Below are 23,531 nucleotides of genomic sequence, written 5' to 3' on the forward strand. Positions count from 1 at the left end.
TATATACCACGTTTTGCCTATACCTGATTCGCGGTAACTAATTACGATATACACACCGACACACACGGGGGACATGTCCACATCATAATATACATCGGTGGTGTACACGTTATTTTAAACTTATCAAACGTTGATAACCTCTGTACGTGATATTCAGCCGCAGTGTTACATTATTTTCAATGTTCTTCTTTCATTTCATCCTTCGTCTTTCGATTCACATCGAGATTTCATTTTCGAATAATTCACGTTGAACAGTGCCCGCGAGATTACACGTCGTTTGGTTACCGCGTCGATGATTTCGAATTTCACTTCATTCCGTTTCATCTTTTGAATTTAACGATCTAAACTTTATAAAAGTGGTATCAAGTTGTATATGTAAAATGAAAATCAATCACATTCACTCGTACCTGTGCAATTTAACGTCATCGTTGGTTATTACACGGTCGAAATATCATTTTTAAACACCGAAAAGTGCGGTGGGATTAAAAAATTTGTCGCGGGTGTTTTTGGATTAACAGTGCAACGTTATTTTCAATTGATGTTTTAATCATCGTCATTCTATCGTTGTTGTAGGAGTGCGGTCAGAAAACAGTTTTTTTTTTTTTTTTTCTACAAAAATTGAACGAAAACTGGAATAAGTTTTAACGAGTTTTTTGAATACAATATAAATGAGAAAAGTGCCATTGTAATGATGGAAGAAACTTTTAATTCTGCAGTCGAACGAAAACAATAATCATCATATCAATCGACTGCAACGCCGTATTCGTACGTTGAAATACGGGTACAGACGGGACGCTTAAACATTGTATAGTTTACGCGGTTAAATTTTTTATCTTCTTCACGAACTCGGTATAAAAGTATTGCGTGTTTTATGTGTTATTGCTGGATATAATTTGCGGGTCCGCACGATACGCGGTTACCTAAAGTGACAATAAGCGCTACGGAGAGCGTATCAAGAACAACCGCGGAGATGTGATCCAGGAAATAAAAAATTATCGGTAGTTTGTAGTTGTTTGATATCATAATATCATCGATTCGATTAATCTTCTCTGAAAACCTCTAATGCGACCCAAACGAGTAAGTAGATTACCATTGACTCAAAATCGATTATAGATTCAATATGTGCTACATATTTGCGCGAAAGATTGCGATTATCGCAACCCTCTTAATTTCCATCGTCGTATATTTTAATCAGACTGCAATAACGCGCAGATATGTAAATTGAATGTGTGTTTGTATGTGGTGGTCGGTACATAGACAGCCGTGTTCCTATATACGTATATAATACGCTTTGCACGAACATCGAATCACCGGGAATAAGAGAGGGGGATGTAATCCCAAAGACGACTCACGGTCGCTCATATACCCCCGCGCGTTCGTATATATATTTATATTCGGAACTTATGCGGCCGTTGAAGTCTCCGGTTTTTCATATTTTTTTATTTCATCGCGAACACCGATTATCAAATTATTGTCGAGCTGCATTTTTTTTTTTTTCTTTAAAATTATTTAACGAACAAATTAAACAATTGTTAACTTTTTTTTTTTCTTCATTTTCGATCCTTCGGAATATAAATCGAACACGTGTACCGAACGCTTTGCACAATGTTTTCTTTCGTTGTAATTCTTCTACAATGTACGACGGTTTTTATCAACGCATGAAAATAAAACAATTATATCGTAATTGCATAGCAGTAGGTAATTATGTATGCGCATTTATCGCACGTGTATACGATTGTCTTGTGTACCTGTGATCTTTGTTGGAACGTATATTTTGTTTACATATACCGCGATCCTACACCGTGATAAAATTGTAATCTCAACGAGTTCGAATACATGAATACCTATGTATAGAAATTAGGCACGTATGCGATAAAGTGTAATGTACGATGAAAGTATATATATATGGATATTCATAAACAGCGTGGTAATGAATGAGGTATAATTAACGATCAATCACACTTTTACTCGCGAGTATTGTACACACGGTAATTGAATTGCGTGTATCGATAGAATGAATCGTCATCGTATAAGTCGTAGCGACGACGACGATAATGTCTTCCGCACTTGTCGATCGGTTTATCTCTCCTTATCGTTCCGATTATTTTTCCAAACTCTGCGTGAATTCGCCTGAGAGACTGCGGGTAGGCGACGACGACGACTCGATCTCTTGGGTTCGCGATCGCGGTTACTGCAGCAGCAACAGCGACAGCGGCAGCGAGCGAGGGCGTACCACCTCCGGTACCTATACTTGAAATACAAACAGGCGCAAGGCGCAGGTGAACTGGTGGGCCCACAACCAGACGCAGGGTTCCTTTCGGAATCAGGTTAGACCGGCCTAACCTGCTCGGCTTGCTTCCACGCGGCTTTGTATTGCACCTATATACGGTGCAACGCCACCCGCCCCTCGATCTCCTTTTCTTTTTCTTTTTCTTTTTCTTTCATTTTACTTTTCCTTTTTTATTCCGCTTCTTCATCATCCTTCTCAACTTCCTCAATCCCCTTCCGTCCAACGTATATATATATATCTATACAACACACCTTACACTTTGCGAGGATCCTCAAAGATCACCAGGGTATTATGTGTTGTAGGTATACACGTTCCGGAATATCGTTGTCACGCCTTTCGGTTGCAACATCATCCTCCTCCTCGTGTGCAGAATTCGGTTCTCCGCTTGTTTTTTCTTTTTTTTTTTTTTTCTGTCTTCTCTCTGCCCTACATCCATTTCACCATGTATGTATATCGCGAAGTACAGACAGATGAAATTTCGGAGCTTCGACGATCCGTCGGATTGATCGGTTTCGCTTCTCCGCCTCCGCCGTGCGAGATGTATGTTGACCGAGGTGTACATTGGATGAATAAACCTGAAAAACCTGCGGGGGATAAACCTGTTGATTCGAAAAACCTGTGCAGTTGTTTATAGACCAGTTTAGGCGTGTTATATACATATATGGGTTATTAAAAATAAAATCGGAGGTCAATGTTCCTCACTTTTCTATGTATGTGTGTGTACGTTCTTTTATTTACTTATCGATTCGCTAAATTTGACAAAGTTCTTTCTATTTTTTTTGTTGCAGATTTCTTCCTTTTACGTGCCATATATTCAGCAGCCTGTGATACAAGAACCACCAACGCCACCTCCGCTTCACTTCGATAAAGATATAGAAGAGAAAAACCGAAAAATAATCGTCGTACAAGATATCTAATTATCGAAATTCATCACATCCGATACTCGATGATATTTGAAAATCAAAAACGGGGGAGTTATTGATACCGATGCAGCGGATAGTTTTTTTTTTTTTTACAACCTAACAATCATTATACTTAAATATATACAAACCTCTCGTACCTGAAGGAGGAGTCAAGGAGAAAAGAAGACTTTTGAGAATAATAAAAGAAAAGAATAAAAAAAAGGAAAGAAAATTAACAAAAAAAGAAAGGAAATGTCGACGTGCGCCGACGAAACCGATCCGGGATCGATCCACATGCAGGAGGCTTTGTCTCCGGTCAGTTTCTCATCTTGTTTTGAACCTCGCGTACACGCAATTGTTAACGTACTACCCATATTTTCCCGCGGAACAAAAGCCGTAATCACTTGTTTTCGATTTGAATTTTTTTCCTGAAAAGAAATAAAAAGGTTAAATCAGCATCTGCGGAGGCGGAATCCTCAAGTGCACCGGGATGATTCGATTTGCCTTTTCTTAGATCTATACGATTATACGATATCTGCGTGAATATGTAATCTCTCATGATTGATCGACGATAATCGTTGAGGAATTTTAAGTTTTTGATAAACAAATTGCGTACATATATATGCAGAACGTAGTTGTAATTTTTGCATGCATATAATATCGAACGTATATATGCTACATGCATATCATTACGCGACGGGTATCACAAGACGCCTGAAAAGATCAAAGTTCGATAATATATTTTTATCGTGATCTATCTATCATAATATTACCCTCGGCTGCAGATGATGCACATAACGCAATTAACATTTAACGCGGAAATTATCATCGTTAAAGTTTTCATCATATACGTGTACATTGCGCGCGTATACACCTACATTTAATTAAATAGTATGAATATAATAAGTACGCGTACAAATATCAATTATATGTCACGTTTTAGAAAATATAATTACGAAGGAAATAACCGCTGAACGCCTGCACCGTCTGTTGTCTGCAGTCGAGGATTATCGTTGAACTTATCGTAAAGAGAAATAAATGAAAAAAAAATGGAACGATCCGATGATATTTTGTTCGTATTTCTTCCAACAGGTCGAGGGTCCCGTTTCACCGGCATCCTCATCTCTGAGCAATCACAATCAAAACGATAACGAGCAAGTTTTGCTCGCTACAATGCAGCCCGTGAACGTTCTCGATCTCCACGAACCTTCGCAGCACACACTTCACCATAAATTTCACCGCCATCATCACCATCACCAACAGCAACACCACCCACATCACACGCATCACACCCATCACTCCCATCACTCTCATCATCACAACCATCACCATCATCAGGATCAGGAGCAGGACCATTCGCACGCCGACGAGGACGACGATCGCGTCACACCGGAAGCTTCCGGAACAGTCGTTACCACGCCTTCGAATCTCGGGGAGCACAAGATGATCGATTTGATTTACAACGACGGACAAAAGACCGTGATGTACACCCACGACAAGGAGATTATTTACGAGAACGAAGCGGACAGGGTTCAAGTAGTCGAATATCCGCCACCCCCGCCCTCGCCACCGGCGAATTCAAGGTCGAGATCGAGCGCTCTTCACCTCCATCATTACCCGCAACTTCAACTGCAGCAACACGAAGACGCCATCATGTCCCGCGGTACACCTTGCACCTCCGCGACGGCACCGAATTGCGCCACGACGACCACCGTCCTCGTTCTCTCCGAACTCGTTGCCGCCGACCCCGGAGCCACCCAACTTGCCCTAGGCGCCGCGGCATCCCTCAGAGCAGGGTGAGTGAACAATCGTTATCTCCGTTCTATTGTCGTCGTATCGAATGGCATTCTTCTTATTCTTTGCGATCATGCGATGCAGAGCTAGCGACCGAATGCGTACATGCGACGTACGGAATTAACACGTTGCCAAACGCAAATATGTAAAGAGACATTTATAATCCGCTGCAAAATTAATGATGTTTCTTTTTCTACCTCTTTGTTTCTCTCGACCAAACCTTTGTCCGTGGGTGTGTGTGTGTGTTTTTTTTTCCATCTTTTTTGGCATTACACATGTTTCCTTTTATTTTTATTTTTTTTTAGTCTCTCTTTTTCCTTCGTAATTCTCGCACGTCTCCTCGCCTCTGAGAGAGTGTGAGTGAGAGTAAACGGTTTAGTGACTTTGAAATGGCTTGAGATTAATTGGGTGCAAATTAAATTCGGACAGGCACCAAGGTCGCTTGGGGGATTTTGAAAGCAAAAAGTATCGCTCATGTTGGCGTTGGGCATATTCTCGCGGCATATAACTATGATAAAATATAAAGCATATACGTATCACATACGCATTGTCGCGATTATCGATGTTCATTGATTCTATTGCTATGATTTTCTGCGCTCGGTAGGCTGCCCGGTGGTCTCCTTATTCTGAATTTCGTTATAGGACAACTACGTGATTTTTCACTGCTAACCAAGATAATGGGAATCTGGATATCAGTTGGTAGACAAACTTTGAATTCGTGGGCCCGATTCGACGCGGCAACCTCGCTTTTATTTATAAATATAAATAGTTATACATGTGCCGCTGATGCGAATGATATTTTACAATATATTATAATATACATTATAAAATTAACTGCGCTGCGCAATCTTTCGAAATAACTTAGGTATATTATGTATTTTCAGATATATACGTATATATGTATAACGTACGTTATAGACGTGTCCAATCAATCTGACAATATCACACGATCGGACTTCGTCTAACATTTTTGCAAAGGAAAAAAAAAACAAAAGACAAAGAGAAAAAAACCAAGAAAATTGAATCCGTATACCGTAAGAATCTCAGGAAAGTGAACAACATAGGGAACGCATGAGCGCGAGAGAGAGCTTATGGAAGTTCCGTGAGTGCGAGACAGACAGACTGCCTGCCCCTCCGTTGCCTTCGAGTCCCCACCCCGCCAAATTGTAAACAGACCATCGCTAGAGCTGTGATCTAAGTAAGCGCGTTCGGGTTGAGAGTGTTTTTCTCTCACAATTGATAAAACAAAAACCATTAGCATAAATATGATTGACTTTGTTCCTTTAAATATTAAAAAATTTTCAAAGAAGTTCCCAATTCAAAATGAAGGTTTTCTCATGAAAATATAATTTTTTTTTTGTCAATGTAAATGTATTTAAATCTTTGATGATTCTAATTACAATTATTAATACTTATTATTCTTGATATCACAGACTTTTTTTATTGATTTTCTTCAAACAGGCTATCACAGCTCTAGCGATGGTCTGTTTACAATTTGGCGGAGTGGGGACTCAAAGGCAACGGAGGGGCAGGCAGTCTGTCTGTCTCGTACTCACGGAACTTCCATAAGCTCTCTCTCGCGCTCATGCGTTCCCTATGTTGTTCACTTTCCTGAGATTCTTACGGTATATCTACGTATGGTTACATTTTATCTGCGGTAACGATCGATGAACGTTTTATATCATATTTGCTCATAAATTGACAAAGCTGTTCGATCAACCGGAGCAGCTGAGAGTTGCTAAGAATTACGATACATTATACACTCGTATAAGCTTTATAATACACGGTACAAGTACGGCGATAATCATAGGCGGAAAATAGAAAGAAAAAAAAAAAAAAAAACACTTTCAACGCGCGATCAAATTGGGTAGATAAATCTGTCGTATTCTTTCGCACACCCGTTCTAAGTTTCAAAAGTTGAATAACACATTCGATTTACTTAATCGAACGCGGAAATTCTATACGACGTTTGATATAAATGAAAATTTTCTAATTGTTTAATCATTAGTACACGTATGTATGTAAGTACGTACATTGCGGTAGAGGTGAAAAGTAATGGTATGCATACGTACAACCGTTATGAAGATATTTAACGTGATTTACGCAGATGCGGCGTACTACCTTGCTCTTTACATATTTATATTTTATTTCGCATTACATAAAAAATTATGTACCGATAATAATTAATCGGCTTTTAAATGTACGCACGTGTCCCGCGTGTGTAACGTCATGCGATGGTATTCGGATCCGTTGACGTGTTGGTGCGTGTATTTTACTTCGTCTGCTACGTGCGTACACCGATGTATCCGCACGGTGTGCGTTAAAAGTGCCGATGTTTGTATATATCGGTGTAGGGTATAAGCCACGAATGACGAGCAACGTTGTAGTCAACCGCGATTGCCGATTATTGCCGATTGCCGATTATACACCGATCTTCTCGACGAGTCGCGAACGCTACGTTGTGCGACTTCGCTCTCTTGTCACAGTACAAGAGGCCTTGAAGTCTCGAAAACAACTGCATTTTATATCCCTTGTACACCTAGTTGTTGTTTATTCGATCCGTCGTCGTCATAATCATCGTCTTAGCTGCGTTATCGGTTACACTCCGTCATAAATCGCGAAGATCTTCGTCGTCGTCGCCGTTCGTAGATCAAAAAATGAATCGAGACGCGCGTATAATTGTATACCTACCGGTCGTCTTCCGAAGAGGTAAGACACACGTAACACGATCGACTCGCCGCAGCGGCGGATACGAGATCGGGTGCACGGCAAAAGTTTCGTTGAAATGAAAGTGGCGACGAAAAGTTATAATGCAAGGGACGTGTATCTGCTTCTCTCTCGCGCACGCACTCGTATACGTACGCGAAATTCCGTGTAGGTACGTATCGCGTATACGGGTACGAGATTTTTTGCGATTGCTAAATTTGATTTATTTCGTACGCCTCGATCGTTCGATCGTCTCTCGTTTCGGCACGGGGATCGTAACGGGTGGCATAAAATATGAGAAAGAAAAAAAGAGAAAAAAAATAAGAAAAATCGTTACAGTCGAGAACGTAATTCGCGATTAAAAATTTTTGATTCTAGATTCTGTCTTTTTACGCGCAATTCACATATGTTCATGGCGAAGGAATGAAGAGAAATACCGATCCTGGAACCCTTATTTCGCACAGGATATATAGAGTACGAACGCATCGAGCACGTATTGCCTACCTTTGTACCTATATGTCACTCCGGTATATAAGTACGTCTAAAATACATAGGTATATATGCTTCGTGTAGGCCACATCTGCGGCGCGTATATATATATATGTGTTTTTCTTTCCGTCGTCGTCGTCGTCGTCGTCGTCGTCGTCGTAGTCGTCGTGGCAGCTCGGTATGTATTATAAAGCGGGGCAAAGCTGGATGATAAAAACCAGGAGAGCCGTGAATTCATTGGAACGCGGTGCAGTAATGTCGCTGGTACAGGTTGCGATCGTTGAAGAGTCGGCGGTGCCCCGCGCGCGTTATAAGACAACGCGCGACGTTGAAGAGGAGGACGTTGATCAACGTGACATGGGGTAGAGGGGGCGAGAGGGGTGAAGAGGGCGAGAGAGAGAAGAAGAAGAAGAGATATACGAAGATGTCTATACGGATAGATGGAAAGAGATATATATGTGAAGAAAAAAAAAAAAAAAAAAAAAGGAGGCAATGAAAAAGAGATGGAAAATGCGATGAAACGTGTGAGGAGAAATGAGGAAGAAACTATAGCGGTGCTCGCGGGTTATATGGGGTACGTGTGTTGGACCGTGCGCTCGGTTATCGAGGGGTAGGGAGAAGTAGAGGAAGCGGATAATCAATTTGTATTTACCGGGGTATTGGGAAGGCGATCGTCAATTAGACACGTGCGTCGTGAGCCTTTACCTTATATACACCAAGGTCTAGGGCGTACGAAGGCTAGAAAACTCCGCGGCATAGCGCTTCGACGTCGCGGGAAACGGATGCTGCTGCTCTCAGTTAGTCGTTGTACTGCTCCTGGCTACGGTTATAATATAAACGTGTATATATATATATCTGCACACCTATACACCTGTATACATATACGTGCCCATTATGTAACCCGATGTCCCGCGTATATTTTCATATTATATTTATTATCGTCGGGGTACAGCTCCCGCGACACACCTACCCATACACGTGTATACGTTCACCAATTTTCGGTACTTGTGCGCCATCATCGTCGTAACGTACCCGTGTATACCCCGCGTGCATCGCGTACACGCTTAAGAAACGACGACCGATTTTCAACCTCGCATGTACACACGGGTGATACAGATAAACCTGCGCCAGTGTGTTACACGCTTATCACGGTAATCACGCTTTGTAAATTACAAACCAGTAGATATTATCTTCGTAAAACGGACGGATTAAACCCTGACGTCATTACGGAACAATACATGCCTCTGGTATTTCATTCCGTGTATATTTACTCACGCATACCTTTCGATTCGAAATTCTTAACGTGTACATACATATATCTACAGTCCTTGCAACGCGCGCGCTATACCTTCGTGAGATTCAATATATAATAATACCTATAACGTTGTATACGCGAGCGAAGCGAAATTCCGCGATCATATATACATGTGCCGTCTTCAAAAGTTACCTGCCTACGTATTCGCGCGTGTGCGTGGATTTTATTTATAAGCGTAATTTTCGGGGGGGGGGGGGGGGGGGTTGTGTATTCGCGCGCGGAGATACGTGTACGAAAAATTTTTATATATCGCCCGCTGCAGAATCAATGGCGAATATCGTACACGTACAGCCCGTAGGATCGATCGGTCAAGACATCGCGCTGAACGCGAGGCGCGTCGGGCGGAAGGCAAGACAAGATGGCCGTCGAGGATGCTGCACGCTGGACCACGATGGGACGCCCCGTGCGCGTGTACGTGTGTGTCTCCGTATACATAGCTCAGTATATGCGTACATATATAACATATATATATATATACGATCCCACCCGTTCCACACGTCGACGGTGTGTGCGGTGGCCGAGCTGCCATCGGACTCTCCCGTTTCGTAATTTCTATATACCTACTCACGCGTCGACTTTGTACATATACACGTCCTCCTCTACCGATTCTCTTTTATTCTGATTTCTTTATATTATTTCTATATGAAGACGCATGTATATGCGGTATGCTTGGACGATTAGCGGCCAGAAAGGGCGTAATCCAAAAATAAAGGATATCCGACGTTGTACGCTGTCGCGAAGCAGGGCGTACAACGGACCTCCCAAGAAATCGGAGGAATGGAAAGAAAGAAAGAAAGAAAAAAATTATACGAATTATGACAGTCGGGTTGGAAGAGGTTCGGTTTTTTAATTTCGAAAAATTTAAGCCTACCGTTTCGCGCTGGCAGGGGGGTGTGTACGAAAAAAAAACTTAAATAATGTGGAGTACGTTTTTCTGGAATTCGGCGAAGCTGCAGATTATTTTCGGCGAAGCTGAAGAGACGCGTTTCGCTCTTTCTAATTAGCTTCCATATCGTACGTAATATCTGTAGCTGTATACATATAGTTGCAATCCTTTGATTCTGCGGGAACCGGCGGCTACCGCGGTATATAAATTATAGCATAAATTTCCTCGCGGCAAATTTTCTTTATTTTCTCAGCGGGATATTACAGTCATTTATTAGCAAAAGTAGCAACGGGCATCAGCAGCCGTATCGTCCGCACAATATAATCTGCCTTCACCGCATGCGTTCTCCTCTCCTGCATTTCTATACATAAATACATACAACGTACGTACATACCCCATATGTATTTAGTAACTAAAAAACAAATTTACCGTATTATCAGAATACTATATGTACACATCCATATTCTCCCGTCTTATAATAAAAATACTGCACACTGCATCGTGTAAAAATTATTTAAACATGTCAGGGCTTCGCGGATCGATGTGACGATCATTCGTCTAATTATACACGCGAGTTTTTGCCGGTACAAATTAATTCCATTCATACCTAACCAGACGATATACATACCCATATATTAAAACTTGGAGGAATTTCCGCGGCGCGTAATTTTTTTTTTTTTCTCTTTTTTTTTTTCTCCTCTTTTATTCCCATGAACTTTTTTCCCGCCTTCTCTCAACAAGAGGTATACATACGTATATATATATATATATTCGTATGTATCGCGGGATAAGTACATAAAGTTGCTGCTGTCGCTTGGCTGTCGATCGATCGATCCATCGATCAGCTAATACCTACACCATTTCTATATGATACCTTAAAGAATATTTAACCGTATAAATCGAAGTCGCGCGCCTATATACCTATTTGGAAAAAGAAAGTTGATTGCAAATTCCGTTCCGATTTTACAAACCACACAATATTATACAGCACTGATTTTCACTCGATATAATGTGTGCGCGCGCGTGTGTGCGTGTGCGTGTGTGTGTCTACTGAAAATGTACGTATGATCTGTAGAAGAAAAAAAAAGAATTATGATCTTTAGAACACGATCACTCGCGACGTCGCATTGGTATGTGGCTATAATACGAGTATATAACTACGTACAGGTGGATGTATAGGTATGGCACTATGCTGCCCGGGGGTGATGCCTTAATTTATATATACCTAACTCGTCTCATTTAGTAGCGTGTAAACTGCCACGCCTGGTTATCGTCGTTAAATAGAGTATGGAATGAAGAAAGAAAAAAAAACAAAATTTGAATAAAATAAACGAATGTATATGAATTAGAAGAAAAAAAAAAAAAGTCGTGAAATTAGAATTTTATATGCACTCGATGTATAAGTCAACGAATATGTACGATGTGAGCTTGCATAAATTATAGCCGTATATGTGGAGACATTGTACAGAAAATACATAGAAGTATAACCAGATTAAAAATGCGGAAACAGGAAAGCTTGATCCTGGATTTCGCCCTGACTACGTGTGCATCGTGCGCGTATATTAGTTATATATGTATATGTATATACGGTTTTACAGAACTCTAGACGGAAACCAGCTCCGAGAGAAGTTGACCTTGAACTTGAACTTGAATTTGAATTCCGATTTCAATGACACAACAATTGTTGTATTATATGTCGCGCATTTCTTTTTTATGAGGCATATACAGTGGGATTTATTCGTATGCGGGTTCGCCTTGCTAAAATTATTATGCGAGCAAATATATAAATATATACAATATGAAAAGCTGGCACACCCGGTTATACCGGTACAACAATTTCGCACATGGCCAAAAATAAATATAATGACTCCGCAAAATGTAGATTCAGAGCAAACTCCGGAGTCGTGAGAATACCAGCCCCGTATATGGACTGAAAATTCCTGTATACGATCGCCTAACGTTTCGTACTTGTATGCGAATTGAACCGCGAGAACGTTGAAAAAAATCTCTACAAAATTAAAGCTCACTTGTTCGATGCGCGGTTCTTTCATTTTCTCTTTTTGTCATGTCGAAGATAAGAACAAAAAAGAAGAACATTTCATTCATTCAAGTGCGAGCGACGTTCTTTTTTACCCAACGAAAAACTAGTTCCGTTCGTACGATTATGGCAACGATAATTTACAACGTCTCGTTACCTCGGACGAATCATTTGAATGGCTCGCGACGACGATCGTGGTTTTTTCATTTCGGGTATTCCTGCACCGCGTTGTACGACGATATCTACTACAAGTTACGCAAGTCGGTATGAAGTAAAAAAATGAATAAAAGTACAGTTGCGGTGTGTACGGTAGGCTTACGGACGTTATATATACCGTCTGAATCTGTGAAAAGCGCTGTGTCACCTGGAAGTTGTACTCCACTACCTACCCGATGATCGCGTTGGTCTCGCCCGGTCGTCGGTGTTACGCGGTCCGCAGGTATTATATACACGGATATTGTGTACAGTACAGACAGGTCTGGGAAGAGACTTCTTCTTGACGTTTGGACCTGCCTCAACACGTGGCTAAGCCAACTCAACTCGAGTCAACTGAAGCTGAGGAGAGCCGGTATACGTAGTATATAACCAGCCTAACCTACGGTAACTCGGCTACCAGAATTTCGTGTACAAGTCCAACTTATAATATAAGATACTACCCGCATACACGTACAGCCACGTTACATTATACCGCACGTCGGTGATCGCAACTGCCTACACCTTTGGACCTAAAATACACGTTATACATGTCGACCGCTTTTTATTTGTTCGTATTGGTGTACGGACATCGTCCGTGCATTTATATGTATTTATATACATATACCCGTTATATACGTACGCCTATAAAATGATACGATGATGTTCGTGTATGACTTGAAATATACACGTCGAAGATATGACTGTTATGAGACTGGGTCATTCGAGCGTGTTACCCACGCTACTTTTTGTCCCTATAATGTACCTATGTACGTACCGCCTTTCATTAAAGATCCTTATGCACGTTCGGCACGCGGTGTGTTAACTCGATCGCTAATTTATCACCGCGTATAGTGAGCCATTTTTTTTCACTCCGACTTCTTTTTTCATTATATTTTTTATTTCTATTGAAATTTTCATGCTTACCTCGTGACGAATTTCAAACAGTTTATATTCGGACGCTCGGATATATTTTCCTCATCGTTCTGGTAAAGGAAAATATTAACTCATACGTGATGAAAAACAGAAATAATCTTACGGTCGTCAGATTACGAATGCTATAATCTGCATTATGTGTTTGAATCGAATTTTTTTGTTTTTTATTGTACGTGCTAAATGTATGTCTATCTCTGCATGTGTACGTAATGTCAGTTTGTGGGTATAAGTGATTTTTATATTCGGTGATCAGTTGAGTTTATTTTTTATTTTATTTTTTTATAATTAACCATAACGAGAATATAATTCATGGTCACAACTTATGTTTAATGTATACCTATATGAAACGCGTGCGATTAGATCTATCAGGAAGTATATAGGTATTCAACTAGGTGCCCATATTTAAAGGTCAATTATACATGTATTATTTGATTCATCATGTTATAGCCCTACGTCGAATGGTCACATTTTGACCTTCGGACAACCCTGACCCTTCGAATCCTACAAATATGATTAGTCGTTATTTTATATATAGGTAAATTTGAACATTTATAATACGTACCTTTGAATATTTTTGTACGAATTTTAATAACAGTCATTTCGCGTCTCTAAGATACCTGAATCTAATTTCGAATACCTATATTATATACCTACCTACCCTATTTATCAGACGCGTGATTGATAGTTAGAATATTTTTATTTCTTCGTGTAACATGCAAGCGCACCTGCCGTGCAGGCATGATTAGGAGCGTACATCATACGTCCAATTGCGCTCGAGTTCGTGGTCGCCGCGGGTTCAAAATACCCCCTACTATTCAAACAAGGCATATACGTATGTATGGCGAACTTTTGCAGGAGCGCATAACAGTCGAGGTCGAGAATGCTGCAGCGACCGCCTCGACTTCCCAGACTGCACAGGTTGCCCAGATTCCACGGAAGGTCGTTCAAGTAGCTCCCATATTGATATACATGTATATAGTACGTATCGCGGCGCCTGGCTGCAGCATCTAAACCGGGAGACTTCAACGCCCGAATGATCGTCGCGCGCCTAGACACTGCGCGTTTCTTATTCGGGTGTTGAAGTCTCCTCGCCCAGGCGTTGAAATCTCCGCGCTCCGGCGTTGAAGTCTCCTCGCTCAGGCGTTGAAATCTCCGAAATTCGATGAATCGATGAAAAATTTATTCGGTAATAGATGGACGATTATAATGCTTTGCAAATGATATTTCGTACGTATACGTATAATTAGCCAAATTTATAATACTAATTATATGTCAGGTTAAATACTAATGCATATGTATGTGTATTAAGTATGTGTAAATATGTTTATTTTATTAATTCTGCGTAAACGCTAGACTCAGGAATCTGTATATATTATATTGATAGATATATTCCGTCTTATACGTTTTATATATATATCTATTAAATATATGTATGTGCACACAGGCGTGTATAAATGTACGTAGACATAATATACGGTGTAAAGAAAAGAGGAGGCACCTCTGCAGGGCGATCGGGGCGACTATATCCGACTGGTTATCCGCGCGACCCGCGTCTGTAATGCAGAGAAAGCAGCGCCTTCGAATCGTCTCGTCGTCCCATATGTGTTACATATATCTATACATATTTATGTATATTGAACTATCTATATGTACATATGTATCTATGTGTATCTATATACAGGGTGTTCCACGTGATTTGCGTCGCGTACATTATGACGAATTAGTGCCAAATTTATCGCTCTTTCAAATTGAAAGAATGAAAAAAAACCGTTCGACAAACAAAAAATAGTGAAACAATTTTTGTCGGGTGTGAAATGTGCTAATTAGTTATGCGTAATGTTCTTACGATTTGTTAACTGATTCTTTTTTCTTTGAATTTAGGTAGCTTCTATAAATTTGTTAAGATCAAATCAATTTTGAAAATCGTATAAAAATCTTCCCACCGAAAATCCGTATTATAATGAATTTTATAGCGCAGAGTGACCTCAATGCCTGGGGATCAGTATAAATGAAAGTTAAAAAAAGGAAAAGGGAGAAAAAAAATGTATCGAACTTGCGGTTCGTCACGTGCTTATAAATACTACACTTTCGATGCACGAATATAACCGTACGTAATCCGTACAGTTTCTTATTTTATTTATTTCATTCACATGATTTTCGGATGTGCCGATCGCATAACGCGAGACACCCGATAAACATATTGATGTAAGTAAATATCTACCTGTAAAATCCATACAGGTAGGTGTAGACTTATAAATTTCCAGTTGGACTGCACATACGGATAATCGAAGTCTCGACGATGCGCGTTTATTATACGGACACACTGTAGACGAGCTAATGGGACAACTTCGATCTTAAATATATCTTTAATTAATTTAGTCTCCGTTAAAAGAACGAAATAGAAAAAAAATTAAATTTATAATACGTTCGACATGTGTATATAGTTAGCCACCTATACTGGCATACATTATACACATGTTTGCTTAATTCCGATAATCTATGTGCTCGTCAAACATTACAAGACAAACCAACAAAAGAGAGATAAAAAAATAATCGCATAAAAAATCCGTTGCGGCGCCGCGTCGACTACGTAAATTTTTGAAGACTGTATAACGCAGCGCGTACTTGATATACCCGGTGTGTTTCGCATACCCACACTGTGCGAATTACGATTACAGGTGGAAAAAATTACTGCAGGAAAATGATTCAACCTATTACGTGTATACGTAATGGGAAAAGTGATGCCAAAGAGAAAAAAGATACTGGAGGAAAAAGGTGTAACTTATGTGCGAGCGTAACAATATGATATACAGCTAGGTATATAGCGTTGCACTGCGATGCGTGATTCGATTTAAAAATAACACTTAACATGCTTTAAATATTTTTCCTATACGCGATGAATTCATTGAATTGATTAGCTGTATTGGTTATTTACTCGGAAATTTTTTATTCGATCGATTATTGATTTTTTTCATTTTTTCGTTCGGAAATTATCCTTGCCTCTTGCTTATGGTCGAATGAATTATTATTTTGTTGTTCTTTGTTTACTCAATTTACTGCATCGTTATTATCGTTTTTTTTTTTTTATCGTTCGTTTTTTCGTTTTCTCTTATTCGATTTTTTTTCTCATTATTTCTCTCAATTTTTAGTTCGATCGTCTGGAATCACGTCAGGCCCCGAGTGTGTCCTCCAGCGATTGGGTGACGGCGATATAAAAAGAGAGGGAGAAGTTTGCCAGGCACAGCTCTTTGGCCTTTCCTATATCGTATACTCATACACATAAATACCTGTGTACATTATGTACATATGTGCAAGTGGATATTATCATAATACATACAGTCAAAAAGTAGAATCGTTATTTTTAATCGTATATACTAAATTTAATCGTATATTTTGCAATCAAATTTAGGAAAAAAAAAAATACGCTCGACTTTTATCATTGGATAGATACATATGTATAGATATAGTAACGTGTACACAAGAGCAAATATTCGGCACACGTGTCCTAATATTATTTCAAAGCGTAATTTTTTCTAAAATTTGCAAATCAGTCGGAAGGTTGTTAGTCTTCGTTTTTTAATTAATTTCCTTTTTTTTTATTTATTTTTTCGAGACCATGTAGCGTATATGGGCCAATTATTCCGTCGCACCCCGGTATATATGTTTAACATCGATCGCACATACCCACGTATACAACCAACATGTGAAATATGTAAAAAAAACGCAGGATAACGCGAGAAACGGAGCGTAGGTAATACGTATACCTGTGTGTATATAACCCTACGAGAGTGGAACTCGGGAGACAAGAAAGAGAGAGAAATGGAGATAGATACAGATAGAAGAAAAAGGAGAAAAGCAAAAGCAACAGCGACTATTAGATAAAATGAGAAAGAGAACTCCGCAGACGCAGGGCGTGGTCCAGCCTTGCTCTCGGTTGAGTGCCGGTGGCTGCTACGCCTGTTCCTCTTTCTCTCTGTCCCCTACTGCCGCCCGTACTCTCTGTACTCATACATCTGCAGTATATACACACATGTACCGAGCGATACTCCTTTTCCCCGTCTGACTCTCTCTGAATGTGTAGGAGCTCGGAGAGACAGAAGTCCCGAGGTATATAGGTGTAAATATACAGTATATGCACTCGTGTTTTTTGAGTGCATATAAGTATAAACGCGTTTTATATGTATGTATGTTGCATTTACTGTCGTGTGGCTATCGAATATACTTGCGAATTTATATACGTGTCTGCGGTACAGAGGTTTATGTACGACGTACGTACGTACGTACGTATGATTATAAAGGCGAGTGAAATCTGCAGCGCAACATCTGAGTTCATCCGTGCAGACGTTTTCTGTCGTTCGAGATTTCCCGTGGTGAAAAAAAAAAAAAGGAAAAACGCACGAATAAGCGTGAAAGATTATTGGGATTCGAGAATGTTTCACCTCAGAAACGAGTCAGGCCGCTGAATGAAACTATGCGCATAAAATCAATCTAGATATCTGAATTTTTTTCGCTTTCTGAAGCAGAAAATTGGCGATAACTCGATCAATTCGATAGATAGGTCAATTTGACTTCCGGTTTCGGATTCTTGAGGTCGAAATACATAAGAATAGCATGAAAAATAAAATTTTTTTTTTTGGTCCGAAATCGATAAAATTCCAAGGGGTACCCCTTTGGATTTTTTGGATTTTTGGGCCAAAAATGAAGTATTTTTGAAATAGATTGTAGGGCACTTTTCTTACGTATTTTGACCTCAGGAACACGAATCCATCAATTAAATTGGGCTACGAATCTTTCCCATCCAGATATTCTTGATTTTTTACTTTTTGCAGCGAAAAAATTTACGATAACTCGATCAATCTCATGGATAGAGCAATTCAGCTCATGAATTCCGATTTTTCAAATCAAAACACGTAAGAATAGCACAGAAAACTCGATTTTGAACTTGAAGGAACTCTTTCGATGACTCGAGAGGTCTCAGAAACCATAGATAGACCACTTATTAACGCCAAGAATCAAAACTTCCAAAAGCTACGGTTTATAAACAAAATCCATGACCACAAAAACGTCTTGAAAATTTGAGATTTCATCTTCCAGCGGTCTACGCACGAGCGCTCTCGATCTCGTTCGTACTCCTACCGCCGCGCGGCGTAACGCCTCACGCCCTGTGCTCGCCCCACGCTTCGGTTTCTCGCACCAAACGAAGTATCTAAAAAATATTAGGCAAATGCACTCCAAGCGTAAGTCGGTGGTGAGCTCCGGCTCACCAATAAAAGGGAAAACCACGTCACTACTCCCACTACCCAATTTTTGCAAGTGCGTCAGGTATTGTGACGGCCGGCACGCGCAGGTGTTTAAACTTAATTAATTTATGGCTTTTTAATAGATGATGAGGTGTGAAATCACAGTCCTTGTTTATATTTTGCTCCCATTGTGAGCAGGTGTCAGACGTGCTGTCAACACCTGATAAACGTCTTGTTCACACCTCATCAATTACCCTTTTGATCCACCTAGTTGGCGGCATCTCTTTGCAGTGATTTTTCCGCGGATATCGATATAACCGTTTGAGGAGGTAAATATGTACAATTTCAGTACATATTTTGAATGGTTCAGAGTACACCGGGGGAGTTCAATTCTGTCGTATCTCGCCATACGACAGCATAAGCTTTTAGTTAAAAATCAGAGGAACCGAGTGTACAAAAAAAAAAAAGAAAATCCATATAAATGTTGTGTTCCACGCATTGCGTTATTATACATCATAAAAAGGAGTCGACAATTTAATAATTAATTTTCGAGCTCTTGATAATTAACACAATCTTCTTGTCCGACCTGACATTATAGTAATTTAAATTATGTATAAATTATATCAAAACGGTCAGGTTATGGCCAGCTTTTATTTTTCAGAACGAATACCTCAATCCCTAAAATCGTACCCCTTTGGATTTTTTTGATTTCCCGGGCTAATGATCAACATCTCCTTTCGGTTAAGTTTCATATGGGATTCTCACGTATTTTGAGCTCAGAAATCCCCCGCGAATCCGTCAATTCAATTAAGCTACAACGTCAACTCGGACAAAAAATGAAAAACCGAATGATTCCAATGGGTGGGCCAATATTAGTTTCCAGACTCGATAAATTCCTGAGAACATTGTCACTGTCCACATGAATGCTTTTTGGGCGTTCGTGCACTTTGTTATCCCACTGTATGTGGGATGAATTATTTGAATGAAAAATTTTCGCTCGACGTATCGCCACACGGAGGATTCATCATGTGCTATTTGTACGCGCGTACATAGTAGTATGTAAAAGTTTAAACGACGGACGATTATATGCGGTGGAAATTAGCCGCGTTAATACCCCAGGGCTAAGCGCTGTCTTCGACCGGCGCGTGATGCAGGAGATGATGCGTCAAATGTCAAACTCGCGTCGGCGTTCGGATATATATCTTATACTCCGCGTGGGCAGACGTAGGCAGATGAAACTCTTGCACAAGCCCGTCGTATCCGAACGCAATTCTCTATGTGTATGTAAATTATTTTCTACGCGGCGTATATTATACGATAGATAATATTTTACATCAAGCTAAAACATTTTGCAACTCCTGTCTACGATAACTACTTTTCTTGTTCTTTCCTTTTTACTTATTTATTTATTTATTTTTTTTTTGCAAATTTTTGGAAGGGCTTTGCTTTTTTGACAAAAAAAAAAAAAACAAACAAAAGGAATGAGAAGGAAGAGAAAACGTACACAGGCGAGAGCGTCTTCCCATAAAGCTTAGGGGGTCAGACTCACGGCTGCAAAAGAGGGGGCAATCGGTTACGCACATACGTATATATATATTATACGTTCGGCCAAGTGGTCGTCCGATGGCCAAGGGTCAGGGGTTACGGGTCATCCCGGTATATACCCACGACTGCCGCGGGGTCATCTCATCGTCATCATCGTTCTCTTCGTGTGCATTACGTGTACACGGTATACACGTATACATACATACATATATACAGGTTGCAGAGTTTCTCGTCTCGGATGCTCGCGCCCCCCTTTCCTTTTCTTCTCCTCATTTTATCCCCTCTCATTCCACCCTTCTTTTCCTTTTCATCCCCTTTCTCTTTTCGCGCCCGCTCCTCGACGCTCCTTTAGCTTTCTTCAAAATTCTTACCCCCCTATCTCTTTCTCTCTAATAACTTTTAACGAGGGTCAAAAATCTCGGACGTCTTGAACTGACCAAAAAATGTATAGGTATAGGACTACAGTTGGGGAAGGGGTATTGGAAAGGGCCGAAACCCCTCAGAATAAGGGAGCCAAAAGACTGAGACTGACCCCGCGCAATATACCTACCTACCCTAGGTATATTTGTATACACACATGTATGTCCTATGTATATATATATTCAATGAAAAGCATGTACTTGTCGCTTCCAGGTGGTACACAGCCTATACCTATACCTCCTCGCACATATTATAATGCTCACGTAAATTATGCTAATCCTCTCGAATCCTTCGGACCTCGATATTCTCTCGTTGCTCGGACGCTGACGGACAGACAAATGAGAGACAGATATATATTATATCACGTACGATCAGTTCACGTATATCTATACATCATGATAGATACGGTCGATTGCATTATCCCATGCCCGAAGCGACGTTACAACCATTGCATGTTGATAGTATAATCCACCGCGAATTATTGTCTTTTTTCAACTTCCCGTGGTCACGCGGGTTGTGTGTAATACCATTTTTTTTTCTTTCATTTAATATTCTTTTGGTGGGCGCGTCATAATTTTTCTACCGCAATTGGTTCAATCTGATTTTTCCTCACGTAACGTACGAGAGAAGGATAAATTTAGGATAAGGATATAAGGATACGCACAATATTGTAGGATAAAAAAATTATTGTTAGAGGAATACATCGGCGCGACCGCAATCTTCGCAATTATAATATGAGCAGATTCTTCCTTTTTTTAATATCAACGCGCAATAGGTTAGGCAGACGGCGAATAACGACGATGATCATCGAGAGAAGGGATGATGGGCCATGGGATGCGTCTATCTCACAATCGGTCTTACAATCAGCTCCGCTACACACCGCGCGGTGCGCTCTTGCGAGTCTGCTGAGAAGTGAACTGCCACAGAAATCTGTTGGAGGATAGACGGAAATGAATAAAAAAAAAAAAAAGAGAGAGGATGACAGAGAATTCAGGGGGAAGGAGGTTACTGGCAAAGATGTAAAGGGCAAGGTCGTCCGATTGACCTGCCCAGTTATATACGTACGGACGACCAACTGTTATAATATGCCCGGCGTATACATATATACATTCAGCAGCATCTGAGATTTGTATACATGGATATCATTAACGAGATGCTTATTATCTAGCTATAATAGTTGGATCCGTACGATTGCAATTCGAACTAAGGAGAGGAAGTATGAAGAATAAAATAGCAATTCGGGTTCTCAAAAAAACTCTAGAGAATTTTGACTGACTGTACGGTTGAGAGCCAAAAATTCTACATCGATTGAGTGGCGTATTATACATCGATTGGAAACATATGGAGGATTTGAATATGCGATCAGAATAATTTGTAATTAATGAGCAATTATAATTAATCAGCGAATCTCTTTCGCCAATATTCGGAATCTAATATGCGTTCATAGATTTTTTATACCAATATAATATGTGGTACAAAATTAAGTCTATCTCTATATCTCGCAATCACCTGTGTCCCCTTTTCTAAAATTGCGGACTTCAAACCGCGTCCGAACACAGCCATACTACCGAATTTGCCGCTGATTCTGCCGCTGCTGGGTCACGATCGACGTTCGTGATATATCTAGGCGTATGGAATATAATATAAAAAAAAAAAAAAAGAACACCACGTCGAATAAATGATATTTCGAAATTCTCGATTTTTTCGAATATCGTTACACAATTAGCATGCGCGTATATTTAGGTGTATACATGTAACGTATAATTCTATCGGTATTAGATTCACATGTCGTTCACCAGATAAGGACACGCGTATGTAATTACAGCGATAATGAACAAGGGGAAAAAATAGTGGGTAAGAAAGAAAGAAAAAAAAAAAAAACAGAGAGAAAAATGAAAAAATCGTAGAGTCGGGAAGAAAAAACGAACTACCATCTTAACCAACACTTGCCCCAGGCGATATCGAATGCTTAACATATTATACATTACAGATATGTGTAATGGTATTGGTCAGGTGTATATGGCGTACCAAAAACGATTCTTATGCTATACGTAGTACAATGTTTTTATATATTTAAAATATGTACCCGATTACATACACGGACGGGCTTCGACACGTATTTCACATTACGACGAATTATTCATGCACATATTGGTACACGGTGTGCACGTACGATATGAATTATTTCCTTATATATATAATCGATTCGCGCAGTCCACGTGTGCAGATTCGCGTACACACTCACGTAGAGTCGGATAGAGACAAAAGAAAGAAGAAAAAAGCATTAATCATATCGTTTTACGCTAATCGAGGCGCTCCGGCGAGTTCTCGCTTGTGCAGAGACTTCAACGGGCGCGGTGACTTCAACGCGCGCATAAGAGACTACGTCGTCGTATCGTTAAAGTCGCAATTACGCGCGAACGACGGAGGATCATGTGGATCGGACTGAGGACTAATGTGATCGATGAAAGATGGGAGAATGATCGGAATGGATCATAATTGGAGCACCGCGAGGAGGAATCTAAGGGGAGGGGCGAAGGGAGGGGAAAAAGGACCGGACAAGATATCATCGCGCGCTAAAAGCATCGCGTCCGGTTCCCAGGTTGGGAACGGCAATTATAGATAGGCAGGCTTCGTTCGCTACCTATAGTTAATGGGTGTATAACTATTGCACAATCATGAGATATATGCAGCGGCGGTAGCCGCGGCAGCAGCAGCAGCAGCAGCAGCAGCTCCGCGAAGTGACACCCCGCCTAGACTGCGGTGCACTGCAGCGGT

At 40.3% G+C, this 23,531-nt stretch overlaps 1 protein-coding gene across 2 annotated transcripts in view; it reads left to right on the plus strand.

Annotated features, from left to right (window-relative positions):
* Window positions 1–3,298: 3,298 nt before the first annotated feature.
* Window positions 3,299–23,531, plus strand: part of LOC105692603 (protein grainyhead) — a 51,293-nt gene continuing 31,060 nt past the window's right edge. Inside the window, exons 1-2 of one of the 2 annotated variants that reach the window (XM_020856211.3) lie at window positions 3,299–3,507; window positions 4,285–4,988. In XM_020856211.3, the coding sequence (XP_020711870.1) occupies window positions 3,445–3,507; window positions 4,285–4,988 (767 nt within the window). In that variant the 5' untranslated portion in view covers window positions 3,299–3,444. The remainder of the gene's footprint in view (window positions 3,508–4,284; window positions 4,989–23,531) is intronic. The other variant, XM_048654418.1, reaches the window with a different exon arrangement.

This window comes from Athalia rosae, chromosome 4, assembly GCF_917208135.1.
Source record: "Athalia rosae chromosome 4, iyAthRosa1.1, whole genome shotgun sequence".
Lineage (NCBI taxonomy): Eukaryota > Metazoa > Arthropoda > Insecta > Hymenoptera > Athaliidae > Athalia > Athalia rosae.